The sequence below is a fragment of the Mercenaria mercenaria genome, chromosome 12, assembly GCF_021730395.1.
Source record: "Mercenaria mercenaria strain notata chromosome 12, MADL_Memer_1, whole genome shotgun sequence".
In the NCBI taxonomy this organism is placed as follows: Eukaryota; Metazoa; Mollusca; class Bivalvia; order Venerida; family Veneridae; genus Mercenaria; species Mercenaria mercenaria.
Genome location: NC_069372.1, coordinates 23,146,714 through 23,169,347, shown reverse-complemented (window position 1 = coordinate 23,169,347; position 22,634 = coordinate 23,146,714). Strand labels below are relative to the sequence as shown.

Sequence of the window (22,634 nt, the reverse complement as noted above, 5' to 3'; positions counted from 1 at the left end):
GTCTATTATAGCAGTGTTTTTGACTGAAAGCTGGACACAATCATTCTTCCTTTCAGAAAGAACCAAAATTTGACAATAATGACATTTAAAAGAATTACAATAGTCATTTCCAGGATTACGTAAATTCTAATTTCTATTAACTTTGGAACTGAAACATTAACTTTTTACATTAAGTCCTCATTGCCAAACATTCACACGCAAAGAGACAGAATTCCTTCGGCTAATGGTCTAATGAGATTCTGTTAGGTTTGAAGCTTTTCAATTTTAAAGGAGTTATCATTTGTGACTGCATGGTTTCCAGTATGATAATAATTTATGTAAAATTGTTGATGCAGTACATTTTAAAACAGAAATTATTCAAATACGTTTTTTTTTTCTTTTGGTGCAGATGTTAATCTATATCGAACTTTCTTTTAATTATATACAGAATATCTTTCGAGTATTTCACATGTCAAGAATTAAATTTGATGCAGACTAAAACATACATTCAGAAATCATGATCGAATTATCATTAATCAATACTTATAATTTTAATAGATCTAATTTAAATAGAACAAAAACTTCCTAAACGAATCCATAATTCCAGACAATTCCAACACCACATATATGGCCCAAAATGTGCACCTCTGCACAAGTGTGTCCATTTGTAACCTACTATATACATTTGGTTACTGGGGTTACTTACTATATTGCTTTGGTTACTGTACTCTTTTAGTGTCAGTGCACAGTGTCCATTTACAGACCATTATATTCCTTTGGTTACCAAGGTTACTTACTCTATGACTTTGGTTACTGCAGTATTTGGTTACTGCAGTATTGAAGAATGATTTTGTCCTTTTTTCATTTAGGAGGAATGAGTTTATACAACTATTTTATGCTTGATCACATGGCATTCTTATTTTATGCTTTACTCGCGCGGCATTCTTATTCAAGATGTTGTTGCATAAACATGCGGATGAAGTTTTCGAGGAAGTTGAGGTGTTGTCACTGAAAATTTCAAGGTAAGTCACATAAATTTTAATTTAGTTGTTAAAGGTATTAATTAATTAATAATTATTATTGCAAAAGACTCCACTGAATGTTTTGACTTTTACACCCCCCCCCCCCCCCCCCCCCCCCGTCGTTGTATTTTTGCCGCATTTACACTGCTTGGACGTTTTCTTTGGTGCATATTTCACTAGTTCATTCTTATTTTATGCTTTACTCGCGCGGCATTCTTATTCAAGATGTTGTTGCATAAACATGCGGATGAAGTTTTCGAGGAAGTTGAGGTGTTGTTACTGAAAATTTCAAGGTAAGTCACATAAATTTTAATTTAGTTGTTAAAGGTATTAATTAATTAATAATTATTATTGCAAAAGACTCCACTGAATGTTTTCTGTTATTTCTGTTATACTTTTCTTGCTTCCCTAATATCATGACTGAAAATTAAGAATCAATTGACATTGCCTGAGTGAATTCATATATAGGAATTCTTCAAAGACTTGTAATTTTCTCCAAATAGAACCTGTGCTTTTGTATACTAACTAATTAGTAGATCCTAATTAATTACATAAATAATTACATAATCTTATGTCATATTGCCCTTATCAGTCAGAACATTGTGATTTATGGATCTTTGATCTGCAGCTGCACTGCCTAAGGGCGGACTTTGGTGCTTTATGACTGATTGGTCCTAGCTAACAGCCAATCAAAATAGACTACAGCATCAAAATTTATGTGAGATAACTGCATCTTATCATTAAATGATAATTTACTGTTTCAGTCAGAACTGTTTTTCTTTTGCTTGTTTTAAACTTATATTTTAAGAACTGGGTAACAAGTGTGAGTTTTACTGGCATGAGTCAACATCTTTCAAGGTATGTACATGTTACCATTAATTAATTTGTGATAACCATTCGGTCATCATCTGATTATTCAAATAGGAATATTAAAAGTATAACAGGATACTCTATTGGGTAGATAATGGTGAATTTGTATTAATTAAAGTATCTTTAATGTGTATTTTTTAAGGGTGAGGAGCATCACTATTACACATTTCCTGATTATTATATTGTTCTGGCATCTTTCTAGACATTTAATTATGATACATTTAGAGTGCGTATTAATGGATTTCATGACAACATTTAATTGAATCTATTATAAATATTATAATGTTTTAGATTATTTTTAGGTTTAAAGTAACTACTACTATACTGAAAAACAAGCTAACCTGCCATTTATAATTTTGATAATACCTTAAAAATTACAGATAGTGTTTTTTTTGTAATTGAGAACACAATATGGTTTCAAATTTTTGACAAAATCAGACAATGACATTATTATTTAATTTAATTAATATCATATAACATTTAACCTGTTTCTAGTAAATTATCAAAATCTACACATCTATTCTTATTGATTGTATTCATCCATTTTCTTTGAAAAACACTTTTATGAGGATTTTTGCAAGATTTCATAGTTAAAGGAATCCAATTTAATACATCTTTGTGTGTTCTGAAATTTTGGCATGTTATTAACAACAAGTTGATGTAAATGTAAGTATGATTTTACAAACACTTTATGCAAATTATGGAACTGACTTTAATCACTACAAATCCAGAAAAGTTGATATTTTTAAATTACGTAAAGAAGAATTATGAACACAATCAATTTGTTAATAATACGATATTTACAAAAATATGAAAAAAGTGCTAGTTTTAGTATAAGTTTAGTAGATGAATGCCTAATGTGTGAACCTACGGTGCTTCACATCTGACCTAGACTCCTATATGTACTAATGTCATCAATGACATCCTGTTTTTATTTTTATAACAAGCTGTATATATTAGGTCTGCTCTTACTCTGTATTATTTTGCCAAAGCATTTTTGTGGAATAGAAGACATCATTATTATACGACTTGATAATCTACAAATTATAATTATGCTGTATTGGTGATACTTTCAGTTATAAGACTATAAGAAATTAAATAAATATATCTTAGTTTGCTGTCTGATTCTGTGCTACTTTATCTTAAATCATCAAATTCTATATGACAGGCTGTTTCATTATTTAATTCTGTTAAATTAAAAAAATATATGTAAATTTTTTATATATAAGTTAGTTATATTGTCTGAAAAGTCGTTGCGAATGTATATTCATTAATTAAATTCTTCAAAGACTGATAGCCTTAAAATCAAATAAGAAATTTCTTTTGAACATGTGCTTTTGTATACTAACTAATTAGTAGATCCTAAGTAATTACATAATCTTATGTCATATTGCCCTTATCAATCAGAACATTGTGATTTATGGATCTTTGATCTGCAGCAGCTGTTGCACTGCCTTGGGGCAGACTTAAATTTGGTGCTTGGTGCTTTATGATTGATTGGTTATCAGCCAATCAAAATAAAGCATTAATTTTGTTCCTTATGACTTTTAGATAACAAGTCAACTTTCAACAAAGAAGTATAAAATACATTTATTTTTATAGCTCTTTGCTTTCAAGAAAGAAATGCTATATGGAATTTTGGCAAAATGTTAGCATTCAAAACATAGATTACAATTAAATATGCTCTATGATTATATTCTTTTACTTGGGTGTACAGACATTGATTTGAATGGTCAAACACAAACAAAATAAAAGTTAAATATATTTTATGAAAAATTCATATTCTGGTAGGAAAATTAATATTTTTGCACATTTTTTGTAGCTGAAAACTTTTTTAACTCCAAAATTAGGTACAATATGATAGACACATGAGTAATGAATTGTTAGTGAAATTTTTATGAAAAGATAAAACTAATGTAGAAAATAATAAGAAAAACAATGACATATTGAAAAAAAAAAACAACAAAAAAACTTGTGCCAAATGTATCAGAAACAGGTAAAAGAAAAGTATAAAAAGACAACCTAAAATATTTACTTAACCCTTAGCCTGCTGGCGGCAAGTGATTCTGCCTTTGCGACCAGTGCAGACCAAGATCAGCCTGCACATCCGTGCAGTCTGATCATGGTCTGCACTGTTCGCTATTCAGTCAGTATCTTTTTGGCAAAGACCCCTTTTAACAGTTAATGGAACTGTCTGAATTGAAAGATGGACAAGTTCATTATAGAAATTTAGCAGGGTAAGGGTTAAATAGACGTGTAGATATTAATTTAAGTGGTCAAAAACAATACAGAATTTAAAATTGATAGAATTAATGTTTTATGAAGAATATTAAAGTAGAGTAAACTTGGGGTGTTCAGACGTGAAGATTTTAGTTATGGTGTCCAGAATGTTTCTAGGGGGGAATAAGTTTTGGAGATAGTAACTTGCATGTAATTTTAACTTTTAAGCAGAATTTTGTAAGTCCAAAAGGGGGCATAACTTGCTCAAAAATACATGTCAGAGTTATGGGACTTTACCCAATGAGGCTGGTAATTGACCTAGAAAAAGAAAAGTAAGTTTCAAAGCTATATGCCTTTGAATGATAGATGTGTGTCTTTGTATGCAAAAACTTAACCAAGGTGTGACGCCAACGCCAGGGTGAGCAGAATAGCTAGACTATTCTTTGAATAGCCGAGCTAAGCCGAGCTAAAAATTGAATGTGACATGCATGATGTACCACAGAAAACTAGTATTGATTGTTCCCTTCGGCCAGAAATAAAAAAAAATACAATAAAAGCTATTTATAAAAACAAAAAGGGATGTAACTGTAAAAAAATCTTTATTTCACATTTTATCTGTGTCTTGTTGCTGTAAAGTGTATGTTAAACTTATTGCTAAAGATCTTATATGACCTTATATAAGGTATATATGACCTAAGTGATGCCTTGACCTATACTTGAGTTTGCCTATAAGTCATGATACTCTTAGTCATTGCTGCATAGGCTAATATTTGTTTCAAATAAAAATAAGGTTTCTAAAAAAAATAGTCAGAAAAATGTTTGAAGCAGAAAATGTCAGTTTTTGCAAACTTGACCAATTTAAGAGCCATAACTCTGGAGATACTCAGGCAAGAACTGGCATGTAATTGAAATTTGCCTAGATTTTAAACAGTTACACATTTGTTATAACTTACAGATGATAACTTATAAGTTATGTTTAGTTCTTATACAAAAATTGCAATAGTTATCAAGGGGATACTGTCAACCTGGACAAATTTGACCAGTTCAAGGGCCATAACTCTAAAGATACTGATCCGAACTGACTGATTATTGAACTTTGCCTTGATTTCATACACTCACCCATACTGTAAAAGTTATGTTTAGTTCTGATACCAAATAAATTTCTATACTAAATTTAATATATTCTTAGCCTGGACGTGAGAACATTTTGTGCACTTCTAGCATTTTTCATGACAAGCAATCTCCAGTTATGATCAACTTGGTATTAAACAAGAGCTGTCCGTAAGACAGCGTGCTCCACTATTCGGCAGTTTGACAGTAAAATGATTATAAGTCTCAATAAGAGACCTCTACTTTAAAAGGAAGATACACCAAGGGACATAATTCTGTCAATAACACAAACTAGAGTTATTGGGATTGTTACCATACACATGCAGATGATGATGGTAAAATATATATTTTGAGTTTCAAGTCATAACCTTATATAGTATCAAAGTTATATCCACAAAAAAATTAAATATTAAAGGGTCATAATTTGGTCATAAATACTGTAAGATTCTTTCACTGGTTGTAGGTGCAGGTGGGTATATCCGGCCTCGAGGGTAACTCTTTAGGCGGTAACGATGTTCCCAGCCAAGTTACCGCCTAAACAGTTACCGGAGAGCCGGATATTTCCATCTGCACCTATAACTAGTGAAAGAATCTTTTTCTTGCATACCGATTTCAAGAAATATTAATAAAAAGTAAAATCAATCGAACGGCTTTTGTTTTAGAACTTTTTCTTATGGCAGTGTATTTAAACAAAGCACGGGGAACCAACGTCCATATACAGGAAAGACATCATGACGCTTCAAAACAAACAACAATGTTTAGTTCCGCTTTTGTTTTATCAGTTACAGCGTAACGTTATGAATTTTTGATAAAATAACGTGATTTGAACCGAGAAATATACTATCAGGAACCAATAGGAAATGTCAAGGTATTGAATTTTTATTCCATTTTTAAAATAAAATATAAATTACTACATAAATCTTCTACATATATGTAGTTTGTTATACGTCATTTACAGCATTTTTCCAGCACTGGTAAATATACGAGAAATCCCTGTCTGGTATATGCAAGAAAAATCAGAGATATGGGGATTGTCACCACTCCTGCAGATGATGATGATAAAAATACATTTTTAGTTTCAAGTCTTTATCTTATATTGTACTAAAGTAACATCAAGAAAACGAAGATTGCTCAAAAAATTGAAGTATGAATAGGGCATAATTCTTTCAAAAATGCAATTAGAGCGATGGGAATTGTAACACATATGTTATAAAGAAATAGTTTTAATTTCAGGTCAGTATCTTTTAAAGAACCAAAGATATGTCAATAATCAAAGCTTCCAAAAACTTTAACTTGAAATTAATTCCAAGTATAGCAATTTTCTGACCTTGACCTTGGGTGGGCCCAGCTCCTGCACATATTTTGTTTGTATGCTGGACAATGTTTATACAAACTTACAGTAAGATAAAAGCAACAGTAACAAAGATATGACAGAAAAACAAAAGTTGTCGAAAAACTTTAAACTTAAAAATAACCTAAGTATCTTGGTGACCTTGACCTTTGGTATAATGGGCCCAGCCCTGCACATACTTTCTTTTTATGCTAGACAATGTTTATGTAAACTATACAGTAAGATATATAAGCAATAAAAATAAAGATATGACACAAAAACAAAGGTTGCCGTAAAACTTCATCTTTTATTTATTGAATTGTTTTACTCTCACAGTTTATAGGCATTAGAAAAATTGTGTGTTTCCAGTGTAACAAGTTAAATAAGCAAATTTAATTAATTGGTACCACCTGCAGACAGATATTTTTGGTCATTTTTCATTAAATCAGGGGCAATAACTGGTTCATCTTTATTTCAAATTTCATGAAATTCCATCTGCTTGTTACTGAGAAATGGCTGCGGACAGACACATTTGGGCATTTTTCAGTAAATAAAGGGCAATAACTCTAAGGAAAATTGACCAATAAAAAAACCAAACTTGACAGGCATCATCGCAGTATGTTGGTTCATGTTTATTTCAAGTTTCATGAAATATCTGCTAGCCTAGTTACTGAAAAATGGCTGTGGACTGACTGACGCATGCACGCACAGACAGGGCTCGACACTAACATCGGTCCACTGGTCCGGGGCCAGTGAAAAGCAACAAGGACCAGTAAAATATCTGGAGGACCAGTAACCGTTTCATTTAAAAATTTAGCGGAAACTGCTCTTCGGACCAGTCGCCCAAAATGGTTAGTGTCTGGCCCTGACAGACGGACAACGCCATTTCAGTACCCCTACCGATTTCATCCGCGGGGAATAAAAATATTGGGGTACGTATTACAGGTCGGTATTTTTAAAAAAAAAAAATTGGGGTGGGTGGGGGGGGGGGGGGGGGGGAGGTTATTCAGTGGGTATTTTCTGAAATTATTTCTGTGTAAAAAATCAATACATATAAGAGGGCAATGCCTTCAGAGTAGCAGAAAGTTGATTCATTGATTTCCAACATCTCATGTTCACAATGCATAAAAAGAGCTGTTTTGCAACTTAATTTTTGTTAAAAAAGGCCATTAAACCATTTAGGACCAGGCCAAAAATTTAGGGTAGGTCAGGATATTGGAAATAACTTTTTTTACACTAATCATTTTTAGCTCGACTATTCAAGGAATAGGCCAGCTATCCTACTCACCCCGGTGTTGGCGTGGGAGTGAGCGTTAGCGTCACACAAATGTTAAAGTTTGCATTCCAACTCAAATATTTTCAAAGTCCATTGAGATATTGCTTTCATATTTTGCATACTTGTTTACCATCATGATCCCCGTCTGTAAAAAGAAGGAGGCAACTCTTTCAAGCATTTTGACAGAATTATGGCCCCTTTTCGACTTGGAATAAATGTTAAAATTTGCGTACCACCTCAAATCTTTTCAAAGTCCACTGAGATATTGCTTTCATATTTTGCATACTTGTTTGCCAAAATGACCCTAGTCTGTTAAAAGAAGGAGGCAACTCTATCAAGCATTTTGACTGAATTATGGCCCCTTTTCGACTTAGAATATGGTTATTGTAATGTTAAAGATTAACTCATTGCTTATATTATACCATTAAGCACAGAGAATAGTTGAACGCGCTGTCCACTGACAGCTTTTGTTCCATATATTTGCAGATATTAGCATGGCTAGCCCAAGACATACCTTTCGGAATATTAACACACCTTCAAAACAAAAGCGAGAACCAGTAAATACACCTTCAAAAAGAGCCAAATTCCGTCAGCTGTTTGATGAACCGGACAATAATGATATTCTTGTGGAGAAAATATCAGTTGTGAAGGATACTTTTCTGCGAGGAACTGAAGTACAGGATCCTAGTATTCTCACAGCCAGTCTAGTGTGCACATATGGCTTAAACTATGTAGTAAGATTATTAGGTGCTATCCGCCATGTGCCAAATTCTTTCTTAGAACGGTATCAATACATATTTAAGATTATGAATTGTGATGGAAATCACTTATCTCTAAATCTTGTAGAAAAGTATGTAAGATCATTGCAAGTGTATGCTAATCAGTGTGGTTTTGAGGTTGACAGAAATACATTGTGGAGTTGTACAAACAAATATGATGAAGGTTTTTTAGTTTTTCTTGTACCTCCTGTCAGTGAATGTCTACAATGCAGTGGGACACTTTATCCTTTAAACAAAGTTCAAGTAACTCTGTTTACCATGAATGGACCAAGGCCAGGTATGAAGACAACAACACGGTGCAAGAAAGGTTGTGGTGCCATCTATAATGTTGACAGATACTCATGCCCTGCAAAAGGCACTTTCTTCTACAGTGAAAAGCAACCTGTGATAAGTTCATCAAACTGTGTCTATTTGACAAGAGACGTTCATGAGCTCCTCTGCGAATCTGGGTAAGTCTCGTTAATATGTAATTTAAGACACCTTAAAATTCTAATACAGATGGACATTTCTTTGAAATTCAAGTACATGATTAAATTTTGTTGTACTTTTTGTTCTCAAGTTGTACCTCAGAGATTTGAAGAATCTCTCTAACTTTATTAACTTTGCTATAAGTGTAACACCTTGATTATACTTTTGCTTGCAACTTATATATAAGTAACCATGGACTAAAACTTTAAACAAGGCTACCCAGGTATTAAACCTTTGAATATAACCAAGTTAACAACCCTTGGCTGAATTGAAATTAGAACTTGTGACACACACACACACACGCACACACACACAAATCAGTATGTCTCCCACAACACTGTGTGGTGGGAGACATAATTAAGCAACTGACACTGTTAGGGATTTTTCTAGGTAATTTGGGAACATAGCCTATACCCTCAAAATTGGGAATTATGATGCGTAAAAGTTCCAAATTGGGAAATATTTAGCTCCATAGGATATAGTAATACACTTGTTTCACATTGTAGAACCTCTTAAGCACACCTCCATTACAAAATTGTCCATAATTTGGTCAGTTTTAGTGCAATTCTGATGAATTTTTTTTCAGAATGTAGATTGGGAATTTTTGCACTTGTTTTAGGAAAAGGTTGGGAATATAGCCGGATAACAGCTATAAAAACGGCTGAATAAAAACCCTGACTCTTTGGAAATAATCTTTAAACATAAACAAGACCATTCGGGGATTTGACAGTAAAATGAATACATGTCTGAATAAGAGACCTACTTCAAAAGGAAGATACACGAAGGAGCATAACTCTATCAAATACACAAATCTGAGTTATTAGGATTGTTACAACACATGCAGTGGATGATGATAAAGATATATATTGAGTTTCAAGTCAATATCTTATATGGTACCAAAGTTATGTCCAGAAAACGAAGTTTGTAAAAAATTTAAGTGTAAAAGGGGCATAATTCGGTCGAAAATACAAATCAGAGTTATGGGGATTGTCACCACACATGCAGATGATGATGATAAAGATACATTTTAAGTTTCAAGTTTTTATCTTATATTGCATTAAAGTTATATCCAGAAAGCGAAGATTGCAAAAATGTTTAAGTACAAAAGGGGCATAATTCTGTCAAAAACACAATTAGAGTTATGGGGTATGTAGCCACACATGCAGATGGTTATAAACAAATATTTTTAATTTCAAGTCATTATATAATTTACATATATATATAATATAAAGTACCAAAGATATGTCTATAAACGAAGCTCTCAAAAAACAATTTAACAAGAAAATAATTCAAAGTATAAGTTCTTGGTAACCTTGACCTTGGGTATAATGGGCCCATCCCCTGCACATACTTTGTTTGTATGCTGGACAATGTTTATGTACAGTTACAGTAAGATATAAGCAATAGTAACAAAGATATGACAGAAAAAACAAAGGTTGCCGAAAACCTTTAACCAAGAAGGGTACCGCCGACGCCGGGGCGAGTAGTATAGCCCCCCTATTCTCCGAATATTGGAGCTAAAAAATGATTAGATGGACCCATCAAATTGAATTAAAAATAAAAAGCTTTTCATATTATATGTTAAGAAATTTAATCAATAGCAATTTAATCATTAATAGTCACTACATGGGGAAGGGGCAGTGACAAGTACATTGACAGTGGGAGAGAGGCAGAGGTAGCTAAAATTTGGAACATGAAAATTTTTTACTTGCTTCTGTGGCAATCAGTTTATAATTGCCCAAGTTGAAACAAAACTATAAAATAACTGTGTGTTAGGTATATTTGCCATTCATTTTTATATTTTCATTTCTATTGTATTGAACTAAGTCCCTATACATTCATTTAACTTCATGCCATACCATAAACCAAAATCCTGGATTGTCCAATGGGGTATGGAGGAAGAATGGTATTTAGGAATTAAACGTAATTTATTATTATGTAAGAGTTAATTTGTACTTCTTCCAACCAAAATGTTATCTACACTACACTGCTGTCATAGATATTTGGATTTTATCTTTATTCCTCTTGTTTTGAATAATATTTTTATTTTATTTTTTTTTTATTTATTTATTTTTTGTCAATACTCAGTCCAGTAACTGACTTCTTTTTCAGAAATCACGCATTTGTTTCCCATCATGCCTTCTCAGAAATTTACAACTCCCTCTTCTCAAATTGTGTGCATACAAATGAATTCAGAAAGTGGTTGGTTTCTAGAAAAGAAGAGTGTGCAGGTAAGAAACTTTTAAATATATTTTTTTTATCTGTCACAAAAGTTTGTTCGGACCACATCTTTAAACCTACTACTAAACTGCTTAGATGCTCAGTAGATATATTATATATATATTACTATATTGATATATTGTGCCATTACTTTTAGGCTGCATTGCATTTTGCTGATGTTTTGTGTCACTTATATTCATGAGTGTAATTCTTTTTGTGCATTAGTTCATTTTGTTATTAAGGGTTCAATGGATATTTGACTGTTTGATGTCTTGAAACTTGAACATCATCAAAAGTGAAAGATGTATGACACGAAAATTGAATAGGTTATAAAATAGGTAAATCATTCATTAAAACCAGTTGTCAATTGAATGACAGAGGGTCCAAATTAAGGGGTCACACTTCTGGACAGTGTAGCGCCTTTAAAATCTCTCCATTGTCAAAGAAATGTTGCACATCTTTATTTTGATGCATTTGCGGCACAGTGCAAGTGCTGAAATTTCGAATTACTACCTTAAACAACGTTTTCAAGAATTCTGAAAATTGTTTGTTTTCACTTCTTTACAAATGGATTTGTTTTCTAAAGGGGGATAACTGTCTTGAAATGACTACGAGACAGTTCGGAACATAATGGGAAAACATATGTTGAATGACTAGAACGTCAGTATTAAAATGTGTTTTTCCTTGCAAAACATAGTAAGAACTCATTTTCACGGTGTATAATTCTCTTTTGATTGAGTAATCATTTCTGCTTCATGAAAGTAATTATGCACATTTGCTTACAATAGTTGTTTCTCTTTGATCTGATTGCAAAGGGCAATCTGTCAAAAATGTGTATGGTTGACAAAAAGAAAAAGAATGAGTATATCAATGTCAAACATACATCTCTTTTAATTTTAGGATGCATTTTTTTCATTTGAGCGTAATATGCAATACTTCATACTTGACATTTACAAACTTTGAATATATAATGACTTTCATGGAAAAGACATGATTATCCAAAAAAAAATGATATTATGTACCCTAAATTGAACATCTCACAAATGTATTTAGATTGACAACATCTTTACAAAAACATTCTTTCCAATACAGGTTTAAACGTATTGTCCTTTACAGCTCCAAAGATAAAATATTCATAAGAAGTTATTCCCCTTTAAAATAGAATTCCATTTGTAAAGAAAAAAAACCAATCAATTTTCAGTATTTCTAGAAAAGATACCCAATCTTGTTATCCGAAATTTCAGTACTCGCACATAGTAACTGTTGCAAGTCATGAAATGCATATGAACAAAAAATTTACAACATTTCTTTGAAAACGGTTCGATTTTAAAGGCACTGAACTGACCAAAATTGAGTTCCCTTATCGTAGTCCCTTTTTGGGAATTCAAGCGTCTATCATTAAACTGACATTGGAATTTCAGAATTATGTACTTATTTAGTTAGCTGTGCAATTTTCATGAAAAACAATGATTCATTCTTTTATTTTATGATGTTCCAATTTCAAGACTTCAAATATTCATCGAATCCTTAAAGAGGTAACGTAATTACAGATATATTACAGTTCTCTATTGATAAGAGCGACTATCTCTCACACTGTTTTTCTATATATTTTCTATATTCACCTTTATGTCGCATATATGATGCTCTAACAATGCATTTTAAGCGATTTCTGTTGAAAAGAATTGTTTTCCTAATATAATAAATCATAAATAAAAGAATTCATTTATTCCTGATATAGTGCATTTTATCTGACCTGGCGGGGCGAAGTTAATCTCTGAGTGACATATGCAAATAATGGTAATCTCAAAAAATGAGCAAAATAGGTAGAGCAATATAATTGTTTCATTCTGTAATCTTTGGTAACCAACGACTAAACTTCAATGCTACATTGGTTACATGTACTACAAACCCTGCACAAAAATGTAGTGGACTGTCGCGAAACCACGCCCCGTCCGGTCAAATAAAATGCACTATAAGGGTTTCGATTTATATAAAGGAATGGAATAAAACTTAATAAACAGACAATATTTATCGAAAGTCTAGCATACAGCAGCAGTGCAGTCCAGTATATAACATTCTTAAAACAAAAAAAATCATAAAAGAAAGCAAGTTAAATATACAATTATGTCCAGAAATTTGTACAATAATTTTACTTGTTGCATATATTACAGGGGAGGAAATCAGTGAAGAAGAGGTGTATCAACTAAACAGTAGTGACATTCTAGAACAGCAAAAAGGTAACAGCTGTATTTCACAAACTTCCTATATGCATAACATTGCATAACCAATTTCTTGCTGTTTTTGAAGTAGCAAATATGTGGATTATAATGGAAAACAATTTTGATTAGGTATTTACCATAGTGATTTATGGCCTATTTGAATAAAGATTCCACTTTACTTGCAGATGCATTGTTAAAGGAATTAAACTATCTTACCACGGTCTGTAAATTTCCTCAAAAACATTGTTTTTTTAGAAATTTCCAGGTTCTGGAAAAAAAAAACAAATGAAAATATATTTTGGACATAAAATTGATATGAAAGGGACTATTATAATACTTAAAATTTGGTTAAAATTGAACTTCTCTAATTTTTGAGTATATGTCTAAGCCGGAAATTGAAACCAGGTTGCCTGACAGCAATAAAAAACTTCCTAACCGTCTTGACCAATACACAACAGAAAATTGTATTGACCAGTTATTTAAAGCTTTGAAATAAAGGCAGTTAACTTCAGCAGCCAGTGACAAATGCTTCTATTCTAAATGGAAAATTTGTAGAACAATTAATTCGAATGTGCTTTCAAAACATCTAATTTGTCTGTAACTTAGTATCCAAGCAACACCTGTAAAAATAAAATGTTCTTAATTTTTCTGTCATACATATAATATTAATCTTGTGTAATTTCAAGCGCGTAAGCTGTAAAGTATTGTTAATTGCAAAAGTTCATAAAAATCTAATTACAATTTTGTTGAATGTAACTGTGGTTCATGTGTGTTCATTCTACTTGTTACTTGTCTGATGTAGCTGGTTGATTTGACACAGCTTTTGTGGATGTACAAAGATCTGTATATATTTTGTTATAGTTCTTATTGTACTTTAAAGCAAGTACTACAAATCTTACTCTACCCCAGAGACTGGAGAGATTGTGGTAGGGTCTTTGGAGTAAAGATTAGGCTCCCAGATGTAGATTTAAGGCAATTTAAGCTCCATTTTTATTCCAGGAAAATATTAAAAGGTTTAAATACATAGGCCCAGAAGTTGTTTTGACTATTTAATGACATACTTCAATCATTATTATGATGGAGGTAGAATCCAGTAGAACTGAATTATAGTATTAGACACATACTAACATTTATAACCATTTTGAATTTGCAGATGAAATACAGAAACGCTATATCTTACAAGGAAGAAGGCGATTATGGCTATCTTAAAGGTGAACTTTCAAATAGGTCCAAGAAACCCAAGCAACAAAAATTTTAAAAATTTTTTTCACTGCGTTTATTAAGGCGGGTTTTCAACTGCATACTGATATATTACCACAAAGAAATGTGATATGGAGACAAATCCACGTGATTTTTTGCTTGTCACTTGTATCCTTCCATTTTTCCCGCAAGTGTAACGCCGACGAAGAGACGTTGAACCGTAGGACTCTTCCATTGTTTGCAAAGCATAAAACTGCTCGATAGTTAGACTGCAGTCATCAGCTTTACGCATTCATTATCATCTGCTGAAAAAAAGGACATAAAAATCCACACGTAAACAAAAGCGGCGTAACTCTAAACACATGGGGAGATTTATCCCCCGTAAATAATGATTCCAGAAAGGGCCCTTTACGCGGAAAAGGCGTAGCATAATTCGAAAGGACCTGATTTATGTTTATTATTCCTAAGTTTTGAAATATTTCTGAAGATCTAAGTTAGCAATCAAGAGGAAACCAAATGGTGCAATTCTTTGATGAATTATAAAAAAATTTGTAAATACATGAAACTCGATGATCGACGGGACAGGGTAAAACGCAGACCACATACAGATAGAGTGACTGCAGACCACATACACAAAGAAGGGTTTTCCCTTATGCAGACCATATGGGTAAAGAAAGGATATTGGAAAACGCAGACGACATAGAATATGAATAAAATGAAAATGAATGGGTTTAAAGGCCTAGATTTTGCAATGGGCCAAGGGATTTCTGTCTTCACCAGCACAGTTGGTGGCTAATGACCATCACAGTATGGTTCCAATAAACTAGGGTCATTGTTTATTGGAGAGTCAGTCTACCTTACAAGTGTATCAATTAGTGAGAAGGGGAAACAATGTAATTTATTTTAAATTAATGAATAATTGATAACTTATAATACACTATTTTTTTTTTTTTTTGTGGCATTTCTATGTAAAGAAAAATATTTGTTGATCAAACACAATAAAATAATATGAAACTTATTTTCACAAAAATGAAACAATGAGAAACTAACTTAAAGAAATATGCAAGTTTTTATTTTTTTCAAATTCTGTCTGGAGAATACTGTAAATAACATTTGTCTTAAACTTAAACAGAATGCGCATTTCAAAGTTAAAAGCAAAGCATGAAAAAAGTCACTTTTGGCAACATACAGAAAATTAAAATTGAGTATAGATGGAACACAATAATTTTATATTCAAATAATGTTGATTACATGAATACAAGAAAATCAATTTCCGATTCGAAAAATATTGTTTGTCAGCACAAAGAACTCATGAAGTTTTCACTATACCTGTGTTTTATCATTATTATTTTCAATATTATTACTGTATCTTTTATCATCCTATATATAATATATTATTAATAATAATAATGATTATGATTATTATTATTGTTATAATGTTGGTGGATATAAAGGAGACACAACTGTTTTCTATGCTTTAATCTATAGGAACGAATATTCTATGTACAACAAACATACAAGTAAGAAAGTGGTCAGTGGGCGGTGCTTATCAGTAGATCTGATAGCTGTGATTCGCCAGTGGACTAGCCTATAATGTAACATCTCCCTTCTTCATAAAAAAATGAAACACATCAAACAGTTAATCAGTTCCATCAACTGTCAGTTCAAAGCAATAAAAGTCTCATGAAAGTTCAGCCTTCTGTTAGAGATTGATTAATGTATTCCAGGTAGACTCTATCAAGTTACAGTTCTGTTCCACTGAATGTTTATCACTTCACAGCTCATTTACAATCAAAGATCTCTGTCTGTTTCAAAGCTGCAAGATCATCACTCTAATAATATAGCTCTTAGTAATCAGCTGTATTTCATTTACTTATCTTGAACATCATTCATTATATCACCAATATAATATACATAAACACACACATTGTGAACTATTTCATCACTTTATAACTGTTAATATTAATTATCATATTGATCAAAAAGACAACCTTTGAGGTGGTTTAATACTACGACCTATCTTGTTCTATAAGTGGCTGGACTGGCCTGGGGCGGATCAGTTACTGTTGTTTGTGCGGATTGTGTTTTTTGCGGAGATTGCTGCATAGATTGTTCCAGCGAGGGTGGGGTAGAATATTGAGCTTGAGGCATGTTAGATTCAATTTGTTTGGAACTCTCTGTAGAATTATTTGTGTTGTGTGTTGTTTGTAAAGGGAAAGGTGCTGTGCATAGTTCATGATCTGTGAATGGCTGTTCGTTTGACTTCAGAAGATGCTGCCTATTTCTTCTATAGCTGCCACCATTTTCAGTTGTGACAATATATGACCTATCATGTACTTTTTTCTCAACTATGGCAGGTAGCCATTGTTTTCCTTGTCGGAGTCTTACACCTTCCCCAATTTCTAATGGTTTGAGCTTTTTTGTGGACATATCATAGTAACCCTTCGAGATTTGTTTTGATCTCTGTAGGTGGCCTTTGATCATTTGTTGGTCAGGCACATTTGAATGTAGTTTCTCAGAAATTACAGGAAGTGTTGACCTGAGCTGTCTGCTCATTAATAATTGAGCTGGTGATTTACCACATGCCAGTGGGGAATTGCGGTACTCTAAAAGTGAAAGATATGGGTCTTTTCCAGCTTGTTTTGCTTTTGTAAAGAGTGCCTTGATTGTTTTCACAGTAATTTCTGCTAATCCATTTCCTGACTGGTGACCTGGGGAGGAAGTGACATGAGAAAATCATATGCGTGTGAAAACTCTTTGAACTCTGAACTATCGTAACAAGGCCCATTATCTGAGTATAACACTTCCGGAATACCATGGCGGCTAAAATAACCTTTGAGTTTATCAATCACAGATTTTGACCTTGCACTAGAAAGCTGACTGACCTCGAAATATCTACTGTATGCATCGACTAGCAGTATGTAATCATTGTTGTTCCAGTAAAATAAATCTGTAGAGCAAACTTGCCATGGCCTATCGGGAATTTCTGTAGGTTGCAGAGGTTCTTTAGTGTTTGAACACCTGTGTTGTATGCATATTGGGCAGCTTAGTACTTTTGCTGTTATGTCTTTGTACATACTAGGCCAGAAAAGTATTTCTTTCGCACGCTGTGTACATTTGTCTACACCTAAGTGTGAGTCATGAATTTTTTCAAGCATCATTGGCCTTAATTGTTTTGGAATCAAGATTTTTGACCTTTTCAAGATGATGCCATCAATCACAGATAGTTCGTCTCTATAATTCCAAAATTCTAATACTTGACTGGGGCAATTGGCTCTATCATTTGGCCAACCATCTAAAATGACATTGGATAGATGTTGCATTTGCGAATCTGATTGAGTTGTTGACCTGATTAATTGCATTTTACTGTCACTCACAGGTAAGTTGGACATGACTGCATGTACATGATACTCTAAGTCATCTGCAATTTCTGGATATTTGTCAGGTAAAAATTTGCGAGATAAAGTATCTGCTAGGGGGATGTTTTTTCCCGGCACGAATACCAGATCTATATCATATTGCTGCAGCTGTAACAGCATGCGCTGTAGGCGAGGAGGTGCAGAATGCAAGTCTTTTTTCCAGATAGCAAGGAGTGGCTTGTGGTCTGTTTGGCATGTGATACGTCTACCATATGTGTACTGGTGAAAGCGCTTGCAGCCAAATAGTATAGCATATAGCTCTTTTGTGATTTGCGCATAATTGACTTCTGTGGGTGTTAATGCTTTTGATGCAAATGAAATTGGCTTGTCATTTTGCATGAGAACTGCAGCAAGGCCATATTTGGAAGCGTCGACTTGCAGAGTAGCCTTATGTTTTGGGTCAAAGTATGCGAGGATAGGACCTGGGCTTTGCGTAATGAGCTGTTTGACCTTTTGAAATGCATCTTCATGGGGTGTATCCCATCTGAATTCAACATCTTTAGACAAAAGTTGTCTTAAAGGGGTAGTTATTTCTGATAGATTAGGTGCAAATCTTTGCAGATATGTTACCATCCCAAGTACTGTTTGAAGTTCTGACTTTGTTGTGGGTGAAGGCATCTGTTCAATGGCTTTAACCTTGGATGGGTCCATTTTTAAACCTTCAGATGTGAGAAGGTGACCGAAAAAGGGTATTTCACTTTTCCCTATCTCTGTCTTATCTGGGTTTAACTTGATGCCCATTTCTCGACATCTTTGCATGAACATGTGGAGATTTGTGTTGTGTTCAGTATGGTCTTTACCATAAACCACAATATCATCAACAATTGTCGTTACACCTGGCAGATTTTCAAGGCACTGATCCATTTTTGATTGAAACAAATCATTTGCACATGAAATTCCAAAGGGTAACCGTAGAAAACGATATCTTTGAAATGGCGTGTTAAAGCATGTAAGGTATGAAGACTCCTCTGTAAGTTTTATGGACCAGTAACCACTACGAGCGTCAAATTTAGAGAACACTGTAGCATGTGACAATTCAGGAAGTATGTCATCAAGGGTCTTGTTTGGGTAGTGTGGTCTCTTAATGGCATTGTTCAGGTCTTTCGGGTCTAAGCAGATTCTCAGAGATCCATTAGATTTTTCAACAGTGACAAGACTGTTGACCCATTCAGTTGGCTCTGTGACCTTAGCGATTATGTCCTGGGATTCCATATGGTCGAGCTCTGCCTTGAGCTTGTCCTTAATTGCTATGGGCACTTTTCGTGGAGGATGTATAACTGGAGTTGCATCCTCGCGTAAATGTATTTGACATTCACCAGGTAGTTGCCCTATACCTTGAAATATATCCGGGTATTGACCTAGTACTGACTCTTTTGTTGGATGCGAGTCTGAGCCCACAGCTAGGACCAACTTCATGACATTAAGTTTCAAACATGTTTGTAAACCTATTATGGGTTGTGACCTGGTATCTACTATATAGAACTCTTCATAAAATGTTTGCCCATTGTATTTTAATGGCAATTTGATGATACCATCCACCCTTAACGGCTTTCCGTCATAGCCTGTTAAACGCTTCTGATTAGGTGTTAGTGGGCCTGCAATCTTAAGAGATGCATAAACGGACCTTGGAAGGCAGTTTACCTGTGCACCGCTATCAATTTTCATGGAAATTGGTGTTGTACCAATTGTGATTGTGGCAAATGCTTGATTTGTGATATGATCATGCTCAACTGTATTGACATAGAATTCATCATCATGGGAAGGGGTGTTTAGGGAGGAATATTCAAGATCAGATGTAGTATCAAAATGCGTTACCTCATTGATTTTGTTGTTGTCAAGCTTTCTCCTTCTGCATACTTTGGCAAAATGATTAGGTTTGGCACAATAATCACAAAATTTCCCTTTAGCGGGACATATGTCATTATATCCATGCTTTGAATTCCCACAATTGTCACAGAAATTGCTAGTCCTATGCGTGTCATATTGTCCACCTTGTTGTTTCCCTTGAAATGGTCTCTGTTGGCGATCTTGGGGGTTTCTGGAATAAGTCTGTTGCATTGTACTCCGTGATTTCTTCTGCGCTGCCCTGTGCATTGCGGTTCGTCCGATAGCATTCACCGACTGGGATTGACAATTAATGTCCTTGACCTGAGTTTGACTCAGCTCATAAGTCCGTGCTATATCCATGCACTTTTCAAGTGTAAGTCCCGATCCTTCGCTGATGAGTTTTTCTCGTATTTTGTGCGAGCGTATTCCAAACACTATGTGATCTCTGATCATTTCGTCAGTGATTGTGTCTGGATATCCACAGTCCTTAATAAGGATTTTCAGTTCCGTTACAAACTGTTCAAAGACTTCTCCTTCTTGCTGAATTCGCGATTTAAACTTGTATCTGCTGTATATGTGGTTTGACTTTGGTGCACAGTAGTTTGCGAAACCATCATAATATGTTTGCAATAACTTCTTTGCTTCTGCGTCAATGTTCCATGTTGAGAATATCTGCCGTCCTTTTTCCCCTACCCAAAGCATTAGATAATTGCATTTTGATTCCTCGGTTTTCTTTTCTAGGGGTCCACCAAACATAAATTCGGCATGTTCTTTAAAACGCTTAAACGCATTTGGCAAGTCATTTGATTCCCAATCCATCCTGGGATTGCTTTGTGTTTCCATCTTAACAATGGTTTTTTTTTATACAAAACAATAGTCCGCAGAATATTTAATTGTTTAATCCGTCAGTAATTAGGCACAGAATAAAGTCACTTTACTTCTGACACCATGTTATAATGTTGGTGGATATAAAGGAGACACAACTGTTTTCTATGCTTTAATCTATAGGAACGAATATTCTATGTACAACAAACATACAAGTAAGAGAGTGGTCAGTGGGCGGTGCTTATCAGTAGATCTGATAGCTGTGATTCGCCAGTGGACTAGCCTATAATGTAACAATTATTATTATTATTATTATTATTATTATAACATTAAAGTAATAGTTATTATCAACTATATAATATCAAAATAATAATTATCATATCATTCTCGTTCCACATTCACTGAGGAAAAATTAATTTCTTTCAACTCCACTGCACACATCTTCATGGTCTAGTTGGGGTCCCTGCTGTGCTAATTGCCCTCTAATCAGTTACTGTTACATAATCGCTGATAAGCAGCAGATAAGATGGGAGTTGTTTATTGGATTGGGGGGTTGGTGGGGGAGCGGGGGGGGGGGACTTATATAGTAGTGAATCTAGGCCTTTAATTGCTTATTATGGCACATTAATTATGCACTGTTAATAGTTTATCCTTAAATTTAATTAAATGGGTACCTTTGAAATTAATAAGTTTAATTGGTTCAATTAATTAGAGATGAACTGTTTGAGTTAATATGCTTGAAGACAAGAATATAATACAGTCTGTCAATTTGCTATCTTTTAAAGAATTACAATTTACACAAGATAGATCGTTGTGTCTAGCCTAAGTTCGTGGATAGTGTAAGTTCGTGGATTCCCCCATCACTATGACGTCACACTCCAGCTTTGGCGTACGCGCGCACTTGCCAACAGAAAATCCGGCAGTAAACACAAATTTTTGTTAACCACCAAAAAAGTCAAAATAAGAGGTTTTAACAGGCGAAAACACCAATAACAGCCCATGCATGCAGAAATACGTTGTATTTACTAATCCCAAATTGCCCGTAACTCATAATCCCCTTAAATACTATAGAATGGCATTATTATATATTTCCCAAATATCATCTCGTCTGCTCTGCTTAGATTTTAACTTGACAGCCTCGTTTTGATTTTGACAATATCTCGTGAGCACATAAACTGACGACGTCATCCACGAACTTGCACGAAGTGAAAGTAGGTTAACTAACAGACATGCATGTTTTGTTCTGCATATTTCTGGAAGGATTATGGTATTTTTGATGCTTTTTGCATGTTTCTTTAAAGGATATAGATTAAATATTTAATTGTAAGCATATACATTTGTTGCTGTTTGCTAATTTTATTCAAATATGAAATGGTTGTTTCTTGTATCCGCGAACTTTGACCAGTCAATGATATGTTAGAGCATGTAACGCACTGATAAGAAAGGGCTAAACGTGGCCGGAAAGAGTCTAGATCTGTAATAAGTTTATCAATGCGAATTATTGAATTATTTTTGAGTTCTTTGTCAATACTTGCATTGCATCAAATGACTGAATTGAATAAACTGTCCATTACCAGGTAGAAAAATTTTATTTGACAAAAGATTACAACAACTTTGGACAAAGATCTAATAGTAAAAAGGAGGTCTTCTCCTGTCAAAATTCTAGATATTATGTTAAATATGCACATTAAACTACATATACAATGTAAAAAAAAATGATATAGACAACGTGGAAGAAATAAAGAACACATAGGGACACCGTCTCCTAACGTATACTGTGCATCGAAAATTCTGAATTCAATTGTTTATAGATATCGTTTATTAATAAATATGTTTTATCACAAAGACATTCTCCGTATTCTGTGTTTTT

The 22,634-nt window shown here is 33.7% G+C and overlaps 3 protein-coding genes across 6 annotated transcripts in view; 1 reads left to right on the top strand and 2 right to left on the bottom strand.

Moving 5' to 3' along the window:
• LOC123533785 (RUS family member 1-like) overlaps window positions 1-15,057 on the bottom strand; it is a 47,460-nt gene extending 32,403 nt beyond the window's left edge. The window contains exon 1 of the mRNA XM_053519434.1: window positions 14,809-15,057. Within this exon, the coding sequence (XP_053375409.1) occupies window positions 14,809-14,985 (177 nt within the window). The 5' untranslated portion in view covers window positions 14,986-15,057. The remainder of the gene's footprint in view (window positions 1-14,808) is intronic.
• On the top strand, window positions 1,127-14,718 carry LOC123543734 (uncharacterized). 4 transcript variants are annotated; one of them, XM_053519439.1, is made up of 5 exons: window positions 1,127-1,859; window positions 8,294-9,035; window positions 11,167-11,285; window positions 13,446-13,511; window positions 14,647-14,718. In XM_053519439.1, exons 2-5 carry the CDS (start codon window positions 8,302-8,304, stop codon window positions 14,700-14,702), a joined length of 975 nt encoding a protein of 324 aa, XP_053375414.1. In that variant the 5' UTR covers window positions 1,127-1,859; window positions 8,294-8,301; the 3' UTR covers window positions 14,703-14,718. The 4 variants fall into 4 exon arrangements, with proteins under 4 accessions (XP_053375414.1, XP_053375411.1, XP_053375410.1 ...); XM_053519436.1 differs by lacking the exons at window positions 13,446-13,511; window positions 14,647-14,718 and having other exon boundaries at window positions 1,127-1,294; window positions 11,167-11,562; XM_053519435.1 differs by lacking the exons at window positions 13,446-13,511; window positions 14,647-14,718 and having other exon boundaries at window positions 11,167-11,562.
• Window positions 15,058-17,380: 2,323 nt separating the features above from the next.
• LOC123539835 (uncharacterized protein K02A2.6-like) lies at window positions 17,381-20,782 on the bottom strand. Its single transcript, XM_045324618.2, has one exon. The coding sequence runs from the start codon at window positions 20,780-20,782 to the stop codon at window positions 17,381-17,383; it is 3,402 nt and encodes a 1,133-aa protein (XP_045180553.2).
• Window positions 20,783-22,634: the final 1,852 nt, after the last annotated feature.